The sequence below is a fragment of the Phanerochaete carnosa genome (assembly GCF_000300595.1).
Source record: "Phanerochaete carnosa HHB-10118-sp unplaced genomic scaffold PHACAscaffold_6, whole genome shotgun sequence".
In the NCBI taxonomy this organism is placed as follows: domain Eukaryota; kingdom Fungi; phylum Basidiomycota; class Agaricomycetes; order Polyporales; family Phanerochaetaceae; genus Phanerochaete; species Phanerochaete carnosa.
In genome coordinates, this window is record NW_006767633.1 from 3,041,788 (window position 1) to 3,058,392 (window position 16,605).

The window sequence follows — 16,605 nt, forward strand, 5'->3', positions numbered from 1 at the left end:
GAACGACAAAGAAGCAGCCAACGGCCCCGCGCAACAGGTGTGCCAACCGAAAAGCAAAAGGGTTGCCCGCAAGAAAAAAAGTCACAGTGGTACTGTATGAGAATAGTGGAGAATATAGCTATAAGTACGGTGAGTGTCTATGAGTAAGTTTCTAGACTACAATGCGAATTGTCCGAGATTGAGTAAAGTGTGCGTGGGCGTACGTGTAAGGAAAGCAAAATGCAGGAGAGTAACGTGCTGATTAATGCAACAGTGTCCGAGAATAGAAGACGTGAGTCCGATCGTGTCAAGTGTCCCAGGGTCCGTAACCATGCAGTCCGAAAGCGAAAGCGAAGGGAAAACTCTGCGGAAGGAGGCAGAACGACTAGGGAGAAGGGAGAAAGTCTGTCAAAGTCTGTAAGAAAAAGGTCCGTCGTCCAAACCAACGTGCACCCGGCAAAGGGAGGTGAAGGTAGATGAGTCCGTGCTCGGGGGAAAACGAAGGGGAGAGTACAGATCCAAAATAAGAAAATGAACGTAATGGTCGTGCTTAACGTGCATGAGAGGGTAGCCGTCATGTCGTACCAGGAGATGTCAGGGCCCGCTGACCCGGAGAGAAGTAAGAGCCACGTCGCGCCGCGATGACTCAGCCCATGAGCGTGCGAGTGTCGTCACGAGCATCAATATGTCGTGTTGTGTGCGTTTGCGTGTAAATCGTTTCCTCGCGTGGTGTGTGAGCGCACGCGCCAGGGGAGCAGGGGAGCTGCGGCGCCTCAGGCCGTGTCAAGCATCTTCTGCATCTTGGCCACCTCGTACCCTGCATTCGAAGCGGCGCGTCAGTTTCAGAGGGCGCTCAGCGGGGGACGAGGGACGGCGTGCTGACCGAGGAGGGGGAACCGCGCCCCGAGCTTCGTAAGCGCGTAGACGACAGTCGCGAGTTCGCTCCGGAGGTCGGTGGAGTTCAGCGGTGGCCAGGACGCCTGCATCTGTGCTAGCTCGAACGCGAGCACGCGCGAGGCAGTCATCCAGCAGTGCTAAACATGAGTAAGTCAAATGAGCAGCGGCACCGGTGAGCAACGGGCGAGACCACATACTCCGATCATCGGGTCCAGGTAGTCGAAGTCGGCCTCAGTGACGTGCTTGACGACGAGGACAAGGGATCGTGCCGCTCGCAGAGCCTTCTCTCGGGACAGCTGGTCGTCCGCGACGAACGGCTGGTGGAGGCGCACCATCGACGCGTGCGCGAGACTGTGCACGAGGAAGAGCGTGTACTTGTCTTCTGGCATCATGGTCGCCAGCTGGTGCACCGGCAGCAGCGTCGAGACGAAGCGCGAGATGGTGCTGTCAAAGGCTCGGAAGTTTTCGCTGAAGTTGGTCGAAGACGGGAGTCCTGCAGGCGGATCAGCACGGGTGACGGGGGCCAAGACAAAGACAGGAGCGTACTCGGGTTCCAACTCGACGACAGCTTCTGAGAGCCCTCGAACAGCGCCGACGCCTTGGCACGCAGTGCTGCAGAACTGAATCCACCGACCAGAGGGGTCGCCTGCGCCTGGTGCATGAAGAACGATGTGATGACCGGCGAACCGTTGCCGAGATCGAGTTCGCCCTGGTGGCAGCACGTGAGACGCGGTTCCGCGGAGAGCAGCTGGTCGGGACCTACCGCCTCGTAATCCTCCAGGCGCTGCGGCCACGGGGCCATGATCGCCGTGCGCGGGTGCTTGCTGTCGGGGATGATCGACGGGCGCTGGAGCACGACGGACCAGCAGCGGTCGAGGTTGTACACCTGCCAGAACGTCAGGATGCGCTCACCCTGCTCGATGGCGTCCGCGGGCGGGTCGAGGCGGAAGGACGTGTCCCACTCCGCAAGCACGCCGCTGGGCGTGACATCCGCCGTGCCGATCTGGTGGAGACCCCACTGGATCACGAGTGACGCAGCTGCGCTGGCATGGTAGCTGCCCTCGAGGAGGCGGCCGTTGGACAGGAAGTACATAGACAGGATGCACTGCGCTTGGATGAGGTCGATGACTTTCGACGGGTTCGCAATGGCGTCGGAAAGAGCAGCGAGAGCACGCGAGAGATAAAGCGACTCGTGGTCGCTAAGGTTGCCGGGGCGGGACATGTAACAAGCCCAGAGATAGATGGCGTTCATCAACACAGGATGCCGCCGCTCGGACGGAGGACGATTCAACGACTCCCGCAGACGTCCGACATGGACATCAAGGCCACATTGATGGCGGTGTGGAAGGAAGATTTCCAGACTGCGGGAAAAGCGTCAGCTGGATATCCATAAGCGGAAGGCGTGGTCACCCACAGCATCTGTGCGAGCTCAAGGGGAGGTTCATCAGGAGTGAGTGCATCTGCGATCTGACTCGAGGCGAATCCCTGCAATTTGCAGTCTGTTAGCGATGAAACAGTACCAGGGCGAGCCGAGACTAACATTCAAACTTTCCCACTGGTCTTCCCATGACGAGGTGTCCGCATCTGCAGCGCCTCATCAGAATCATCAATCAAGCCACAGTCTTGCAACTAACGTACCAAGTGGGAAAGGGACCGGGGAAGTGGATGCGGAAAGGCTGAATGGGCCTGGTGAATCGTGACTCGAAGATGAAGACGACTCCGAGAGATATGGTGAGACGGCATGGGGGTCAAAGAGCGTGACAGGGGGAGAGGTCTTGTCTGAGCTCTCGAGATCCTTGATACGGGACTCCAGACGTGCGATGTGTTCGCGCATGAGCTGTGTCCTTGTCTTGCCCTTGCCGTCGTCATACTCGCAGGCTTCTGCCTTCTTTGCTTTAACGCACTGTTGACAAGCGGGCTTTGCGCCGTCGCATTTCTGGCGAGTCATCGTTAGGGCCTGTCACGAGACACTAGAGCGAGCTCACTACGCACCATTTTGCGCTTCCTGCATCTTAAACATGCTTTACCTGCGGGGTGGACGGTCAGACGCGGTCGGGTCAGGGGACGCTTTGAAATAGCAGCGTACCTCTCTGCAGAGTGGTGCTGGGACCGGGTGCTGTCGTCCGCTTCTCGGCCATTACGAATATGGAAGTAGTAGAATAGTCAAAAGGAAAAAGTGAAAGCGGCCACGGCGACGCTGTGAATTGAAGGAACTGCGGAGAGGGGAAAGGAATGGCAAAGCAGTGCTAGCCCGGCACACGCTACCAAGAATGAGCAGGGCGTGTAGAGACGATGTCGCAAGCGACCAGGGCGACGAGCCAAGCGTAGACAAGAAGGAGAAGTTGGAGATCGGAGGCAGGGCTTGCGGAGGCATGAGTACTTGTATGGATCTGGGGAACGGCTGTACGGAACTGTTGCGACAAAGACTCGCATAGCGCCTAGCCGACAGACGCCGGACCCGATCAGGATCATATGAGCCTCTTGGAGGACCCCTCTCACCACGGCTAATGAAGCCCGTCCCTACCAGAGTCATCGATTCCTCCTCCAGATCTCTGTCTTGGCACTAGCTCGGCCTGCACACCACACAGTCGAGAGACCACCCAGCCAGAGCCAGCTTCAAGCACACCGAACAAACCCGACAGAAGAGCACGCCCTGCCTCAGGCCACCGGCGAATGTCTGCATGCTTCACGCTGACAGCTCTCGCCGAAAGCGATGCTCGTCAGAGATTGGCGGACGCTGCCCAAGCTCGGAGAGTCGCCAGACCAGTTCTCCGTTCCGACTGACCATGTGGATGTCGTCCGTAGGCGTACCGGGACTTGCCTGCGGACATGATGTAGACACCGATCCTTGTGCTGACTTTTTCGAACGCCCTGCAGGGGTCCGCAAGATGCAAATAAGGCGCACAGCATCGACCCACCTCCAGTCTCGGCACTCCCATCAACTGATCGATTACCTAACCATCCTCCGAACCATACCTGGCTGTTCCCTCTCGCCGCCTGCACAACCAATTAATGCCACCCGTCGTACAGCCTTGTCACTAACCCAGCCTGTCCTTCCAAGATCCTGCCTATTCTTCTTTTTTACTCTCTCTTTCTTTTTTCCTCCCGAGTCCTGCTACTCCCGCTCTACCATACGGTCCGCTCTTCTCGAGGCTGTGACTCCGTCTCGACCATCCTCCGACCGCAGACGGCTCCGTGGCGTTCGTACGTCCTCGTTTCTCATTCAATTGGCCTTCCGGCAAAGCTTCGGCACAGGGCCTTTGTGCGCTTGAGATTGACTCGCGTGTCATCGATTCGATTGGTCTTGTTCGTTCCTGGCCTTGATTGCACAGTACTGGTCGCTGTTCTTTAGAAAGGCCCCCCGCCTGCAGGGCTCAGGGACCGAATCAGGATCTGCCGGTCCCGCACTGCTGGAGGTTAGTGGGGCGCAGCCGATGACAAAGACTGAAACGCATGTGAACAGGAGCGTCCTCTTTGATCGCACGGCGGCTCAGACTTTGCTGCTACACTTGGAAAAAAAAACTAAAGCATCGCCTTGTTACGACACCTCTTGTGGTCATGATCTGCACGGTACGACAAGCTAATACACCTGAACTCCTTCCATGCCCCGCAAAATCAGAAGTTACGCAGTGGTACAATGCATAGTGTGCGCACCCCTTCCCAGCATCAGGCGTCCTGTCAAGTGGGTCGGGTTGCTATGTTGTCTCTGTATCACATGGCTACCGGTTCTTCGTCTGTGCAAAACGCACATGCCTCCGCGGGGCACTAGTCGAGGTTTGAGCTGCTCGCTAACATTCTCTGCGCTCCAACCCCCCACCCTGTGCACCGTAAGTCCGCCGACCAGTCTACGCTAGGTTTCGTGAACTCGGCTCTTACACAGAGATCTAACTAGATGACTCTTTATTTTGCACGTTGGTCAGGTCTCGACGCCGTATACTCCACTCAGGAGGCGTCAGGAGGACTTTGCAGAACCCTGTGCCGCTCAGACGGGGATGAAAACAGGAACCTACGAGCCAACATCCGCCGCAATGCGCCTCCGCTGCGACGCTGCTCCCGCCGGCATCGGATTGAGCGGCAGGGAATGCAGTCCTGGTAAAATGCTATTACCCGACGCATTGGCACCGTTCCCGCAACCTTGGCTCTCCCCTCCGTTCTTTGAGCTTCGTCGAGCGCACCGGCGGCTGTTCCATGGGGCAATTCAAGAGAATTTCGAAGTCGCATTCCAACCAAGATGCCGAATCGGATGCATTTCGCGGCGGGGCTCCTGAGAGGCGCGGTCTGCCGAGAAAGGTGCCCTCTGGGCTCCGCGACCATGGCAGGCGCCCTCAAGCCATCGCACGCACCGCCATAGCACTCTACCCATGCGTTTCAACGTATCGCAGCCAAGGTCCGAAAGCCTAAGAGAGCGCCGCTAGCTATTCGTCGCCGCTGGCACTGTCGTGGAATCGCTCTGACGGAAAGGACTGATCTGCGCTCGTAGGCGGAGTCTGTGAGGGTCCCGTCGGGTCCCGGCGGGGCCCTTAGACCCCTCTCTGTAACTTTTACCAGACTTCGAAAATTAATGTGCGGAAGATTCTATTTTCCGACGAGAATTGGTAGTGTGCTCGTGTGCGTCGGCTATCGTCGCGTAAGTCCACAGGACCGCCGAGCTGCTTAGCGTAAAAAAGCTTCGGTGCGACCTAGAGTCGCGTGCACCGAAGGAGGGCCGCGAAAACTCGTGCTCGTATCACACAACAAAGCGGAGATGATCCGAGATCGAGCGGAGAATGGTCCAAAGTCAAGTCGCTCTGGCAGCTAGCGCAGGCTATGCATCATCAGAGCGCTGCTTAGTCAAATACTGTCAGGCGAGGACGCGGTCACATAGCACGAGAGATCGAATACACGAGTCCACATGTGCCCACAGCCGTCTCGACGGACGCAGCGCGCGCACACAGGCACACGGGCGGGCTCACTGCCCATCAAGCTTCATGCCCTGGTGCAGGCGCTGACCGCTGGGGGGGGGCTACACAGAGGTGCGCTCTGACATTGCGCGCGAGATGCCTATCTGTGATGGGCTAGCGCGCTGGAGGCATCAGCTAACAGACGATGATGTGGCAGAACCGCTCATGTCGTATCGCAGATAGGCTCAAAAGTCCGGAGGCGGTCGGACGTGCCACGGTTCGATACGGCTGGCGTGGGCACTGAGGCCTGCTCCTCCAGCGAGGGCGGACGCCCGACGTGCAGTCTCGGAACCGAGCAGCGCGCAACCGTGTTCCGGAGCGTCAGCCTGAGCTTGGCGCTTACGCTGCAAATGGAGCCCGACGGTACCAGGTAATAAGTATTGCGAGAGGCCGAACGTTGCAGGCGTCATCCAGAAGGCCAGGCTACAGCGTTTGCAGCAAAAATGGGCGGCTGAATGTGCATGACGCTACAGGCACAGTGTCGTCCGAACCGCAGGAAAGCTGCCGCATGCCGCGCCTCATGGCGATCTCGATGAGATGAGTCAGGCTGTCTTCCTTAGCAAGAAAGCGTGAGCCAACAAATCGACTGAGGAGGTGGGTACATACGCCTTTGTTCTTCTGCATGCGATTGAAAGTGACGTCTGTATGCCTCAGACTGCGCCGCAGGTTGCTTCGTACTGGGGAGTTGCTCACGAGACGCATGGCTGAATATTTCAGGTACAGACCGCAGACGAGGGCCATAAGATGAAGAGAGCTGCCAAGAGGCAAGAAGGCGGCAAGGAGGCTTGATCTACAGTCGTTTTCCCAGGCCGTGGACGGAGGCTCTGCGGTACCACATGTACGATGCTGCGGCACGGTCGAGACGATAGCCAGCTGTCATTTACAGCGGCTGCGGACAGACGCTTCCGAAGACAGTGTGGGTGCAGGGACTAGATGGACGTGTTCAAAGAGTGTATAGCGAAGCACGCCTCGGAACGGGGGGGCTGTGGGGTCTGGACGAAGCGGTCCAATCCATGGTCATCGGGGCAAGTCGCTTCTTCGTTTGAAAACAAAGGATACTCACATAATTCCCGTCTATCATCTGAACGTCCTTCTCTTCTCACAATTCTCCGTCCACCCAAGCATCGCAGCTGAGATACCACGCGGAGACGGTGTGGTTCTATCACGACGCGAGGCCCGAAAACCTTCCACACCGTCGGGCGAGTTCTATGACCGACAAGCGAAGGGCAATATAGCGTCCCTGGCTACTGCTTCAGTCTTCTCACAGACACGGCGATGGCATTGACGAGTTGTTGGCGAAGCAGCGTGCTCGAGGAGTCGGAAGTTGGAACATGAGATGTTTCAGAGGCTCGCGCAAGCAGGCGGAAGGACAGGCGGTGCTCCTGGCTGTGCTTAGAGCGGGGTGGTGAGAGGGAGAAGGACGCAGAATACGATGCCCACAGTGGTTGATATACGGGCGGCTTGTGTGTTCATCACAGACATGGGCATCGTAAGCCGTAGATACGGGAATGTCTTGCCGTACCTCTGACGGCTCTATTATCGAGAGAGATATCTGCGTAAAGGCTATCGGTGTGCAAACTACCGTACAACGAAGGTGTACGTAGTGAGAAGACGGCGGGGCGTGCGATAGCGCCTCCTCTACAGCCGCTGGAGCTCTCTGAGTGAAATGTGCTGCGCCATGCTCCCTGAGCTCGTCGCGCGGCATACGCTGCCCGAACGGATTGATAGCGCGACGAAGTGTCATGTCGACGTCATTAGCTGGTCTCAAAAGCCCGGCCGCCAGACGGCTTTCCCTCACGTAGTCAAAGCTGCCGCACGTTCGGCACCACTTCATGAATAGAGCTACGTATCAAGCCCTGAGTTATACGTGGAGCGATCTACGAAATAAGAAGCGCAAAGCTGCATCGTGCCAGCCGCAAGACCTGTAGCACTCCTTTTTCTGGGGTGGTAGTTGGTGTGCACGCTAGCGAAGGAGCGGGTGACCATCTTTGAGAGCCCGGATCTCAGATGAACATACCTTGCTTCCTATCGCTCTTGGTTTCCTTCCGTCTCCAAATTAACCGCACGAACCGACAAAACAAAGCGGCGGTACCCGAATGGTCCGCCCAGTCGACAAGACGACGTGAGCCTCTAAACCCAGGACATCGGCACTAGCTCTCGCATGCTGGAACTTGATGCATCGAGCGGAAGCCTGTAAGCTCCGAGACATCTGTCAGACACAATAACTGTAAATCATGGCAAATCGTACGAAGTGAATCTGTTCAAGCGAGGGATGGGGGTACCATTCAAACCGGCGAATGGGTTTAGTCCGTGAGGCGCAAATCAGGCGGCCGTAGGGGAAAATCAGAAACTGTTAGCTCCTCGAAAGCACAAAACGGAGCAAATAAGGTCCTGGATCGGTCGAGTACGCGACTAACGCCATAAGTTTAGGCCAAGATTGAGCTGTCATGAAGCTGACACGCTGCAACGGCTGAATACAACTGTTCAAATTAGTGATAGTGCGGCACACGCTCACAGACGCAGTGCATACCTTTGATAAGTTTGATACTGTCAATTTCTACCGTCGCTCGTCGAAGATGAGCACTTGAGGCGATGACAACCGTGACGAACGGCGACGGCTCACCGAAGCTCTGCCGAGAAGCCCGACTCTAGGCGGCGGTGATGCGCCGTGGGGCTCGGTGATTCCCGCATCAGATACAGGCGCTTCGCCACCAAGCTCCAGGCTACCAAATATGGCGTCTTCAGCCCCAACAATCACTGAAGCCACCGCCGTTGTCGCCGCTACAGCTGGACAGTGTCACAGGCACACTCGCCGCCATTGAGGACGAAAATTACAGCATCGCATGACTGAGTCCCATGTCTTCAAGTACCAGTGATAGTATCGTAAGTTGCATTACTAAAATTTGGGACAATTTGAATGGGGAAAGGTTATCATGTCTCAAAATCGGTGAATGGATCCCAGCACATGCACATAAACCTGCCAGACTCACCTTAGCGCTAGAGGTACTAGGCGCTATGGCAACGGCGCGCGCTCGTCCTGGTAGCGCGCGCCTTCAGCTTACGAGTCAGTGAGTGAGTTTTGACGGCCATCCTGAGCCTCTTGTAAGCGGTATCAGGCGCGCGGCGCTTTGACCTAGTAATAATATCTAACACCAGTACACAATTCCCGGTAATAAATATGTATAGTTACTCAAGCTGGGAAACTGACAGCTTTGGCGGGCGGTACGTCAGGTCACACGACGAGCCAGTAGACAAGCCGGCGGGGTTATTGTCTGACTACCGCCCACGCATGTATTGAACGTTGCTATCTAGGTGGCGCAAAGAAGAGGACACATATAGGCTCTTACCGTTTTCTCATAACGTCCGTGGTCGCGTGCTGACCGTAAGTATCCGGATTAGCAGTATACAGAGCCCTCTGACGAAATACCACTCTGGACCAGTCCCGCACGGCCGTCCTCGCCATCCCAGCAGTCGTCTACTTCTTCCTCGTTCTCTCTGTCCCGCTCATAGTTAAGTGGCGCTCCGATGTTCCCGAGCAGCGTCGCGGGCCCGCCGTTGAAGGCCGGTTCGGAGAAATGCGACGCGCGAGCGCCCCGCTCTTCGGTCCCCTCTCTTCGGTCCCCTGGCCAAACTGCCGCGAGTTTTATTATGAAACGGCTGTTAAGTATGGGAGGCTGCAAAAGTATATGAGTGGTGATGAGTGTATGGGCCAAGGAGTTAGATGCTAACGAAAACCTCCATAAGAGCGTCGCCAATACTTTCGTACTGGCTGGCGTCGGCGATAAGCGCCCTAGTGAAGTGGGACTCACGTCTGTTCGAACATACGTCAGGAGCTGAATTATGTATGCAACAAGGGGCGCTCTGCAAAACGCCTTAGGAGAAGTGGAGATGCGGATATGTCAGATTTGCACATACGCGAAGCACATAGTTCCTGCAGCATTGTCAGCATATTGCGGGCGGATTTTCGCAAGAAAAAGAAAGAGAACCTACCATCGCGGAGGAGAAGGAAAAGGCTTGTCACCGACTCCTTCAGGTTTAATCTGCGTACTTCCTTCTATTGGTGGAATATCTTGATCGACGTCATGACCAGAACCAAGAGGTCGCCAAGTAAGACGCTGCAACGAGTGACAACAAGGACTGGTCTTCACATCAGACGTGGTTCGGGCGGTCACAGGGAGGAATACCTACGGCTATTATATGTTAAAATCAGCCACTGTTAGCATGAGTGCAAAGCACACACTCACGTGTATCCAGGATACAAATGACCTGGCACAAACATGAATAGAGTAAGTAGGACCTCTGTGACGAAACCTATGAGTATCAGCCAGTCTGCGGTTGCAGGTTAAGCAAGTTTGGACGCACTTGTGTAGCTGTCGGGAACCACTGAGTAAGTTAAGTTAGGACCATCATCTAGCGGATGCTGATGGGTACCATAGACGTCGCGGTCATCTTCCGCTTCCAGACAGTGGCGATCTCCTTGTCGAGGGTGATCAAGTACTCATAGATCGCCAGTGCTGCGTTTGTACCAAAAGGTCTTAATCATGCGGCTATACTTGGGAGAAGAGGGGTTGCGCACCAGTCACGGCAGTTCAGTCGATAGTTCTTATCAACGGCCAGCTTCAGCCATGTCCCAAAAACATAGAGGATGGCGCACATTTCCGTAAGCTCCTCGATGATGTCGAGCGAGGCTTGAGCCATCCTGCATTTCGAAGAGTGGAGGGAAGTCCGATAGCAAGGGCGGGTCGATTCGCAGGTCGGCCCGGCACCGTCTGTCGTGCACTATTCTTATAGGCATCCCATGTCAGTTCTATACGAACTCAAATGCACTAGGCGATATGAGCTGTCGCCTGCCATAATTTATCAAGGTTCGAAATCCGCATATATGAGCTGTGCAGAGTCAGGATCAGCGGTTCAAGTCAGGAGTTGAGGGACGATACGGAGTACTTACCACAACCCGCATCCGACATCTCTATACAGATCGCACTACGTAGGGATGGTTTGTTTTACGTGGCTTTGGTCACAGGCGTGCCCGCAATGCATGAGGTCCCAGAGGGACTGACGACGAACAAATGAGCTTCGTGATTATCAGTTCCCTCTTGAGATGCAAGTGTATGGCGCTCACAGAGCAGACTCAGACCCTAGATAGCCGCGGTGTTAACTGGATGAAGGCGGTGCAGCAGGCTTGCCCTGAAGCGAGAAACAAACTCTACTCGTATTTCCCATAATGATCAACCTTATGTAGCGCGCATTGATAAATTTGGCCCATGGCGCAGAGATTTTGGCGAAGAAACTGACGCGAGTGTACAACAGAGGATTGCTTGGTCCGAGCGTCCATGTTATCTGCCACATTGAACGTTTGCAACCTCCACGCTGACTATGATGCTCCATGGTTCATCAACACCGTCATATTGAACACGCAGGCCACGTTGATTTTGAATGCAGACAAGCAGAAGACCCCCCCTGCGCGACAATCACGACCTGCAAGCTCCTCGGTTGCCAAATACCATGGCTAGAGACATTATTGACTGAAGACGCACCAACTACCACGGGAATCGTCCAATCAAGCAGGGATTCAATATGTTGTTATCCGACTATCGGGGTGTGCGTGACAACAGATTGTGCCGAGTGATTTGCGCTAGACCCTGAGGTAGCACGCCGCCGCCGCCGCCGCCGCCGCCGCCGGTACCAAAGGCGCTTTCAAGGGGTTGTGCGACCGTGAGCTGTATGCATTGTCCAATCAGATCCGCAGAGCTTTGACATGAGCGAAGAACGACAGTAAGCACGAGTAGAGCGGGAGAACCGAGTCCCGTCCGTCTTCCGAGGGGAGCGCATGCACTATGTATTTCAACTTCCTCGCGGCTTCGTGCGCTCCGTACGATGATAGATCTAGTAATGACCAAAAGACGTCAGCCCAACCGCCGTAATGTAGAACGTGCGCACCACTGGTTGAGTCGGCTTCTGAGGCTTGTGACCATTGAGTCGGCGGGGTCGCATAGACTGCCATCACAAGGTGTCCTCAACTCCCAACCCATCCTGCCAAGTTCGTATGAGGCGAGGCGACGAGATCGACGTATTTTGCCAACCGTCCCATAAGGAAAGTTGACAAAATACGATAAATCCGTCGCAGCCATACCCAAGAGCACTCACTCCATAATCAATTAAGTCATCCTTGCTCCGTAGCGGCGGATATACGAGGGTATAATCGATGGGTGGTGGCGGTTGAGAGCAAACTGCGTGGGTAGATCCCGGGTAAATCTGATCGGAGGTCAGCGTGAGGAACTCAAAGCGCTCGCGGACGCTGGAGGTGTCCTGTCCCCTGACCCGAATGGTGTGTTATCACGCGATGACTCTTACACCCTGGAGCGTACAAATACCTTGACGGCATGCCAGGTAGAGACGGCCTCGTATCTTCCTTCCATTTCACTCAATAGCTTTCTGAGATGGCGACGAACTTCTCGAGCATTCCCATTGTCGACTACTCGCTCGCGTCGAACCCCGAGACGAAACCCCAGCTCCTCACCGCGCTGCGCAACGCGGTCACGAACGTCGGCTTCTTCTACCTCAAGAATCACACCATCTCCGAGGCAGAGCTCGATGCCGTCGTAGCATACTGCCCGCGCTTCTTCGAGCTCCCCGCCGAGGAGAAGGAGCGCATCCGGATGGTTCACTCGCCGCACTTCTTCGGCTACTCGCGCTTCGGTGCGGAGATCACGAAGGGTCAGGTCGACCAGCGTGAGCAGCTCGACTTCGGGACGCATTACGAGGATACTTGGAAGCCTGGTGAGCCCGAGTACTTGAGGCTTTGGGGGCCGTCGCAGGTATGTCATGCTCCACTCTAACACGAAGCTGTGGCTGAATACGATAGTCGGGCGTAGTGGCCTGAGGAGAGTCTACTTCCCGGATTCCGGAAAACGTTTGAAAATTATATCCAGAAGAGCCAGCAGCTGGGCAACGACCTGCTGCCTCTGGTCGCGGAGTCGCTCGGGTTGCCGCGCGACGCGTTCTCGCACTTCTTTGAGGTCAATAACCAAGATCGTGTCAAAATTGTCAGGTATCCCTCTCCGACAGATGACTCGACCCAGGGAGTCGGACCACATTATGACAGCGGATTCCTAACGCTGGTGCGCCTGTTCACTGTACCATGCTCGGGAATGGATGCTGACCTCCAGTTCATGCAGCTCCTGCAGGCATCTCCACATCGAGGCTTGCAGGTTCAGAATGTCTTAGGTGAGTGGGTGGATGCGCTGCCTATCCCGGGTACTTTCGTCGTGAACCTGGGCAAGGGTAAGTTGTCTTCTCGTATACAGACCATATCCCGACACACCCCTACCAGCCATGGAGACGGTCACCCAGGGTGTCGCCATTGCGACTACGCATAGGGTGATCTCACCCGAAAAGGGGTCTACCCCACGCTATTCGATCCCATTCTTTCAGATTATCAAGAGGGGGACTGTCATCGGGGACGAGGTGCTTGAGAGTAAGTCTGTCAAACATAGGGACGGGGAATTTAGCTAACGAGCACCAGTGCCGCCTGAGACCCTGAACATCAAAGAGACACGGGGTAAAGTTGGTTCCGACGGTACGTATAACAAGCTTCCGTCTCCGATTTCGCGATCAACACGGTCTGCTAGCTGTCAACTACGCGGAGTACCACCAACTTCCTTCCGGCGAGGTCGCCTTAATCGGGCGGGTGAAGTGCGTCTTGATGTTGTTCAGTGCCATGTTCCTTCTTAATCACTTACTCACAGGAGTCATCCTGACGTCGCGGAGCGGCATTACCCTGAGCTTTTCAAGAAGTACTTCCCAGAAGGCCTGCCGTCTCATGGTCTAGCGTACTGAGTTTCTTAGACCGCCCATGCGTAGCACTCGCAGTGTTCAGGCAGACGTATGTTACATGATAAAGTGTATTCTTACGGTCAGGTGAATGTCATTGAACAGCAGCACCTACTACCGATCCTGTAGCTTGTCGGCGCGCTCCCTCTACAAGAATGCGTTTGCACGCGCTCTTCATGGACCCGACGTCGTACATGCCGCTCTTCCACTTTCTCGTCCTCAAGCTGTCGCTCATCGCGCTGCTGGCCTTGTTCCTCGTGTGCCCCATGCCACTGTCATTAGTGCTCGTGCTTCCTGCGCACGCGATTCTCAGGCTCGTGCGGAAGTTTGGCCTCGATGTGGCAGGCGAACGTCGCAACTGAGGGGCTCTGCTACCCAAAAATCTGACAAACACTCTGTCAAGCTACTTTATTTGCTCGGATCGCACGATATCACCTTTGCATATTGGAGACTTGTCCTGTCAGAAGGGACGAAGATCTCTATATGAGGCAGGGTGACTAGCGCGTTGAAAAACCTAAAAGGTCTACAATTTCTAGAGTATATTTCCATCATCTCAGATCTCCACCATCTCAGGGCATCTCCTCTTAAGCCCTGTGTTTCGTGGCGGGAAGTAGGCGGGTTTGGCAGGCAGGAGCTTGGTGGCGTCGATGACGTTCAATAAAGCTGAAACCAGAGCCATGTCCCCGACGCCAAGCCCGTTACTCATTGAGAGTAGCAGGACAGACAGCACAGCGCGACGAAGATGCGGAAGTGGATGCTAGGCAGGCGGCTTGGCCTCCGGTGCCACTACCACTTGCTTATTCGTATACTATCAATTCGCCATTTTATGAATTAATTAACAAAACGATTACTATGTTCCCCTCAGCGAGCTTCCATCCGATTTTGCGGGTCGGTCCAGCGCAAATATCACGCATTGAACTCGACCTGCTCGTCAACATTGCCTTCAACGAAGTGCGCCCAGCCCAGAGTCAAGAACTCGAGGCTCATGTACCAGTCTGCCCGCCGGAGAATTCACCGCCCAGTGCGTTGGTCGCCGGAATAATACACCTACTGTGGACTTGAGGTGTATGCCCAGCGCGACGATGGCCATATAATATTCTGCACCCTGGACTCGGTGGTGACTTTCATGCGTCACAGTGGGCCGTCAACTCAATGCAGACGCAACCGATGGACCCAGATGTAGTGGTGAGGGCTTCCCCGCGCGGCGTCTGCTGATTACTCTGAGGTCGCTGGGGGGATCAGTCAATTTTCGATAGACTCCGATAGTCCCCGGTCGCTTCGGGCAGACGGAGATTTTGCTGAGGGTGATCAATACAACAGTCCGGATGCGAACGACGAATCAGTTACTGAACTCCGAGCTGAGCGAAGCTAATATCGTTTGCATACACATCAAGCGGTCTCACACACACCATTCGCACCATTTCCAGTAGCCCAATGTCGTACTCCTTCCGCATCACCTCCCCCCATTCCATCCCACCCACCCAGTCAGGTAGCTTGTCATTCAGTGTCACAGGGTAAGTGTCCTCGCCGTCGGTGCCCGCCCAGTCGAAATCCACAAGCTTCGCCCGCAGACCACCCGGGGATCCTGACGGCCCACCCGACTCCGGGACACACATGATGTTCGGTAGATAGAGGTCGCCAAACACAATGTCCGCCTCATGCAGCTTTCCGATCGCTGTGTCGACGTCCGTGTAGAGCGACTGCGGGACAGATTTACCCGCTTCCTGGAGGTCGAACATTGTCTCGCCAGCGAGATACTCCATCACGACCATGTACAGATCCCCATATACTCGCGAGCACGAGTACAGCCGTGGCGCGAAACCCTCTCCATCCAGTATCCGGTGGGCCCTGGCGTTGTAGCGCTTGGTGAACTTGACCAATACCTCGACCGAGGAGTCCTCGGACGCAGACCCCGAGGATGAAGCGGCACATCCGGCGGCAGTACCCGAGCATGGGATGGAGGCGATATACATCCTCGACCGTACATCCTCATAGACCGCATCTTGCGTACCTTCCTCTGATACCACAGGGCTTGCGGCCTCGGTACTTGAGTCTGATATGGACTTTCCTCGCTCACCAGGAAAAATAAGGCGACGACCATCTCGAGACAGCCTGCACTTGAATACCAGCCGTTCCGGGATCGGGTCGCCATCTCGAGCAGTAGGAAACGGGAATAGATGCCCAACGCTATTTGCATTCGACGGCAGCCTTCCGAGACCGTAGTAGTGTCCTCGGATGGAGTTGGCCGCGATGACAATCGCTCTGAACACTCGCGCCAGACGCGAGACAAGGTCATCGGTGTAGAAGTCTGTAGTTAGTATTTCACACGACGGACGGCTGTGGTGTATGCCGTCTACCAGGAAGACAGCACTGCCCAGTTCAATCGAGTCGCCCATGACTCCAATCAGGATGGCCGGGCTGTTAGTCTTCACACCGCGCATGGGATACTGGTGTGTAGTCAGAGCATGGCTCCAGATAGCTGGGTTTCAGTCAGCCGGCGCACCTTGGGATCAGCAACAATCTTGGCATAACGTGTCGCGGCCTGCAACAATGCGTTTCCTCCGATACCTGATTCATTCTTGATCTCTACGACGATCACCACACCTCCACTTTCCGGCACCATACCAGTCTCTGTCTTGGCCCCGCTGGACTCCGTCTCAAATCTGCCTAGACCTAGAATGGCCTCCGGATCCGGCCGCAGTGCTGATGCTCGTTGGTCCTCAGTGTCATACGTTCTGACGCTGTTTATAATGAAGCTATGTGTATGATAAAGCAGTGTATGGTGGGGCACCAGTTCTGGCAGGTTGCTGTCCAAGTGACGTAGATGATGGTCGAACTTGGCTAACGCAGGATGGAACAGAGCAGGGGGTGGATCGTAGTTGTTGACTGGCCGACCTCCATGGACAACGGCCTGATGGCCGCAAAGTGCAGCCCGTATGCCAGACACGTCCTTGAC

The 16,605-nt window shown here is 55.4% G+C and overlaps 5 protein-coding genes across 5 annotated transcripts; 1 reads left to right on the forward strand and 4 right to left on the reverse strand.

The window, feature by feature from the left end:
- Positions 1-3,209, reverse strand: PHACADRAFT_258894 (uncharacterized protein). Its single transcript, XM_007397409.1, has 10 exons — positions 2,963-3,209; positions 2,869-2,903; positions 2,515-2,812; positions 2,417-2,460; positions 2,291-2,361; positions 1,640-2,237; positions 1,423-1,585; positions 1,074-1,369; positions 863-1,013; positions 1-796 (listed from the first exon to the last, which is right to left on the reverse strand). Exons 1-10 carry the CDS (start codon positions 3,012-3,014, stop codon positions 753-755), a joined length of 1,752 nt encoding a protein of 583 aa, XP_007397471.1. The 5' UTR covers positions 3,015-3,209; the 3' UTR covers positions 1-752.
- A 2,583-nt stretch (positions 3,210-5,792) lies between these two features.
- PHACADRAFT_258897 (uncharacterized protein) lies at positions 5,793-6,457 on the reverse strand. The gene is made up of 3 exons (XM_007397410.1): positions 6,423-6,457; positions 5,974-6,371; positions 5,793-5,888 (listed from the first exon to the last, which is right to left on the reverse strand). Exon 2 carries the CDS (start codon positions 6,224-6,226, stop codon positions 6,002-6,004), a length of 225 nt encoding a protein of 74 aa, XP_007397472.1. The 5' UTR covers positions 6,227-6,371; positions 6,423-6,457; the 3' UTR covers positions 5,793-5,888; positions 5,974-6,001.
- Positions 6,458-9,027: 2,570 nt separating this feature from the next.
- Positions 9,028-10,514, reverse strand: PHACADRAFT_210575 (uncharacterized protein; the record flags this gene model as incomplete). The annotated part of the gene is made up of 3 exons (XM_007397411.1): positions 9,028-9,490; positions 9,546-9,606; positions 10,393-10,514. The coding sequence occupies 3 exons, from the start codon at positions 10,512-10,514 to the stop codon at positions 9,212-9,214; spliced, it is 462 nt and encodes a 153-aa protein (XP_007397473.1). The 3' UTR covers positions 9,028-9,211.
- Positions 10,515-12,254: 1,740 nt separating this feature from the next.
- Positions 12,255-13,747, forward strand: PHACADRAFT_258899 (uncharacterized protein; the record flags this gene model as incomplete). Its single annotated transcript, XM_007397412.1, has 7 exons — positions 12,255-12,634; positions 12,692-12,937; positions 12,995-13,100; positions 13,150-13,293; positions 13,342-13,395; positions 13,448-13,511; positions 13,565-13,747. Coding segments are annotated over 7 exons (1,085 nt in total), but the record flags the coding sequence as incomplete, so codon positions are not given.
- A 1,222-nt stretch (positions 13,748-14,969) lies between these two features.
- PHACADRAFT_258902 (uncharacterized protein) lies at positions 14,970-15,732 on the reverse strand. The gene has a single exon (XM_007397413.1). The coding sequence runs from the start codon at positions 15,620-15,622 to the stop codon at positions 14,993-14,995; it is 630 nt and encodes a 209-aa protein (XP_007397475.1). The 5' UTR covers positions 15,623-15,732; the 3' UTR covers positions 14,970-14,992.
- Between the last annotated feature and the right edge of the window lie 873 nt (positions 15,733-16,605).

Bases quoted from the DNA above. Each gene is read 5' to 3' on its own strand.
- PHACADRAFT_258894 (XM_007397409.1), bottom strand. From the start codon at position 3,014: ATGGCCGAGAAGCGGACGACAGCACCCGGTCCCAGCACCACTCTGCAG. The intron at 2,904-2,962 runs GTACGCTGCTAT...TCCACCCCGCAG, and splicing joins CAGCACCACTCTGCAGAGAG to GTAAAGCATGTTTAAGATGC. The intron at 1,370-1,422 runs GTACGCTCCTGT...ATCCGCCTGCAG, and splicing joins GTCGTCGAGTTGGAACCCGA to GACTCCCGTCTTCGACCAAC.
- PHACADRAFT_258902 (XM_007397413.1), bottom strand. From the start codon at position 15,622: ATGTATATCGCCTCCATCCCATGCTCGGGTACTGCCGCCGGATGTGCC.
- PHACADRAFT_258897 (XM_007397410.1), bottom strand. From the start codon at position 6,226: ATGACGCCTGCAACGTTCGGCCTCTCGCAATACTTATTACCTGGTACC.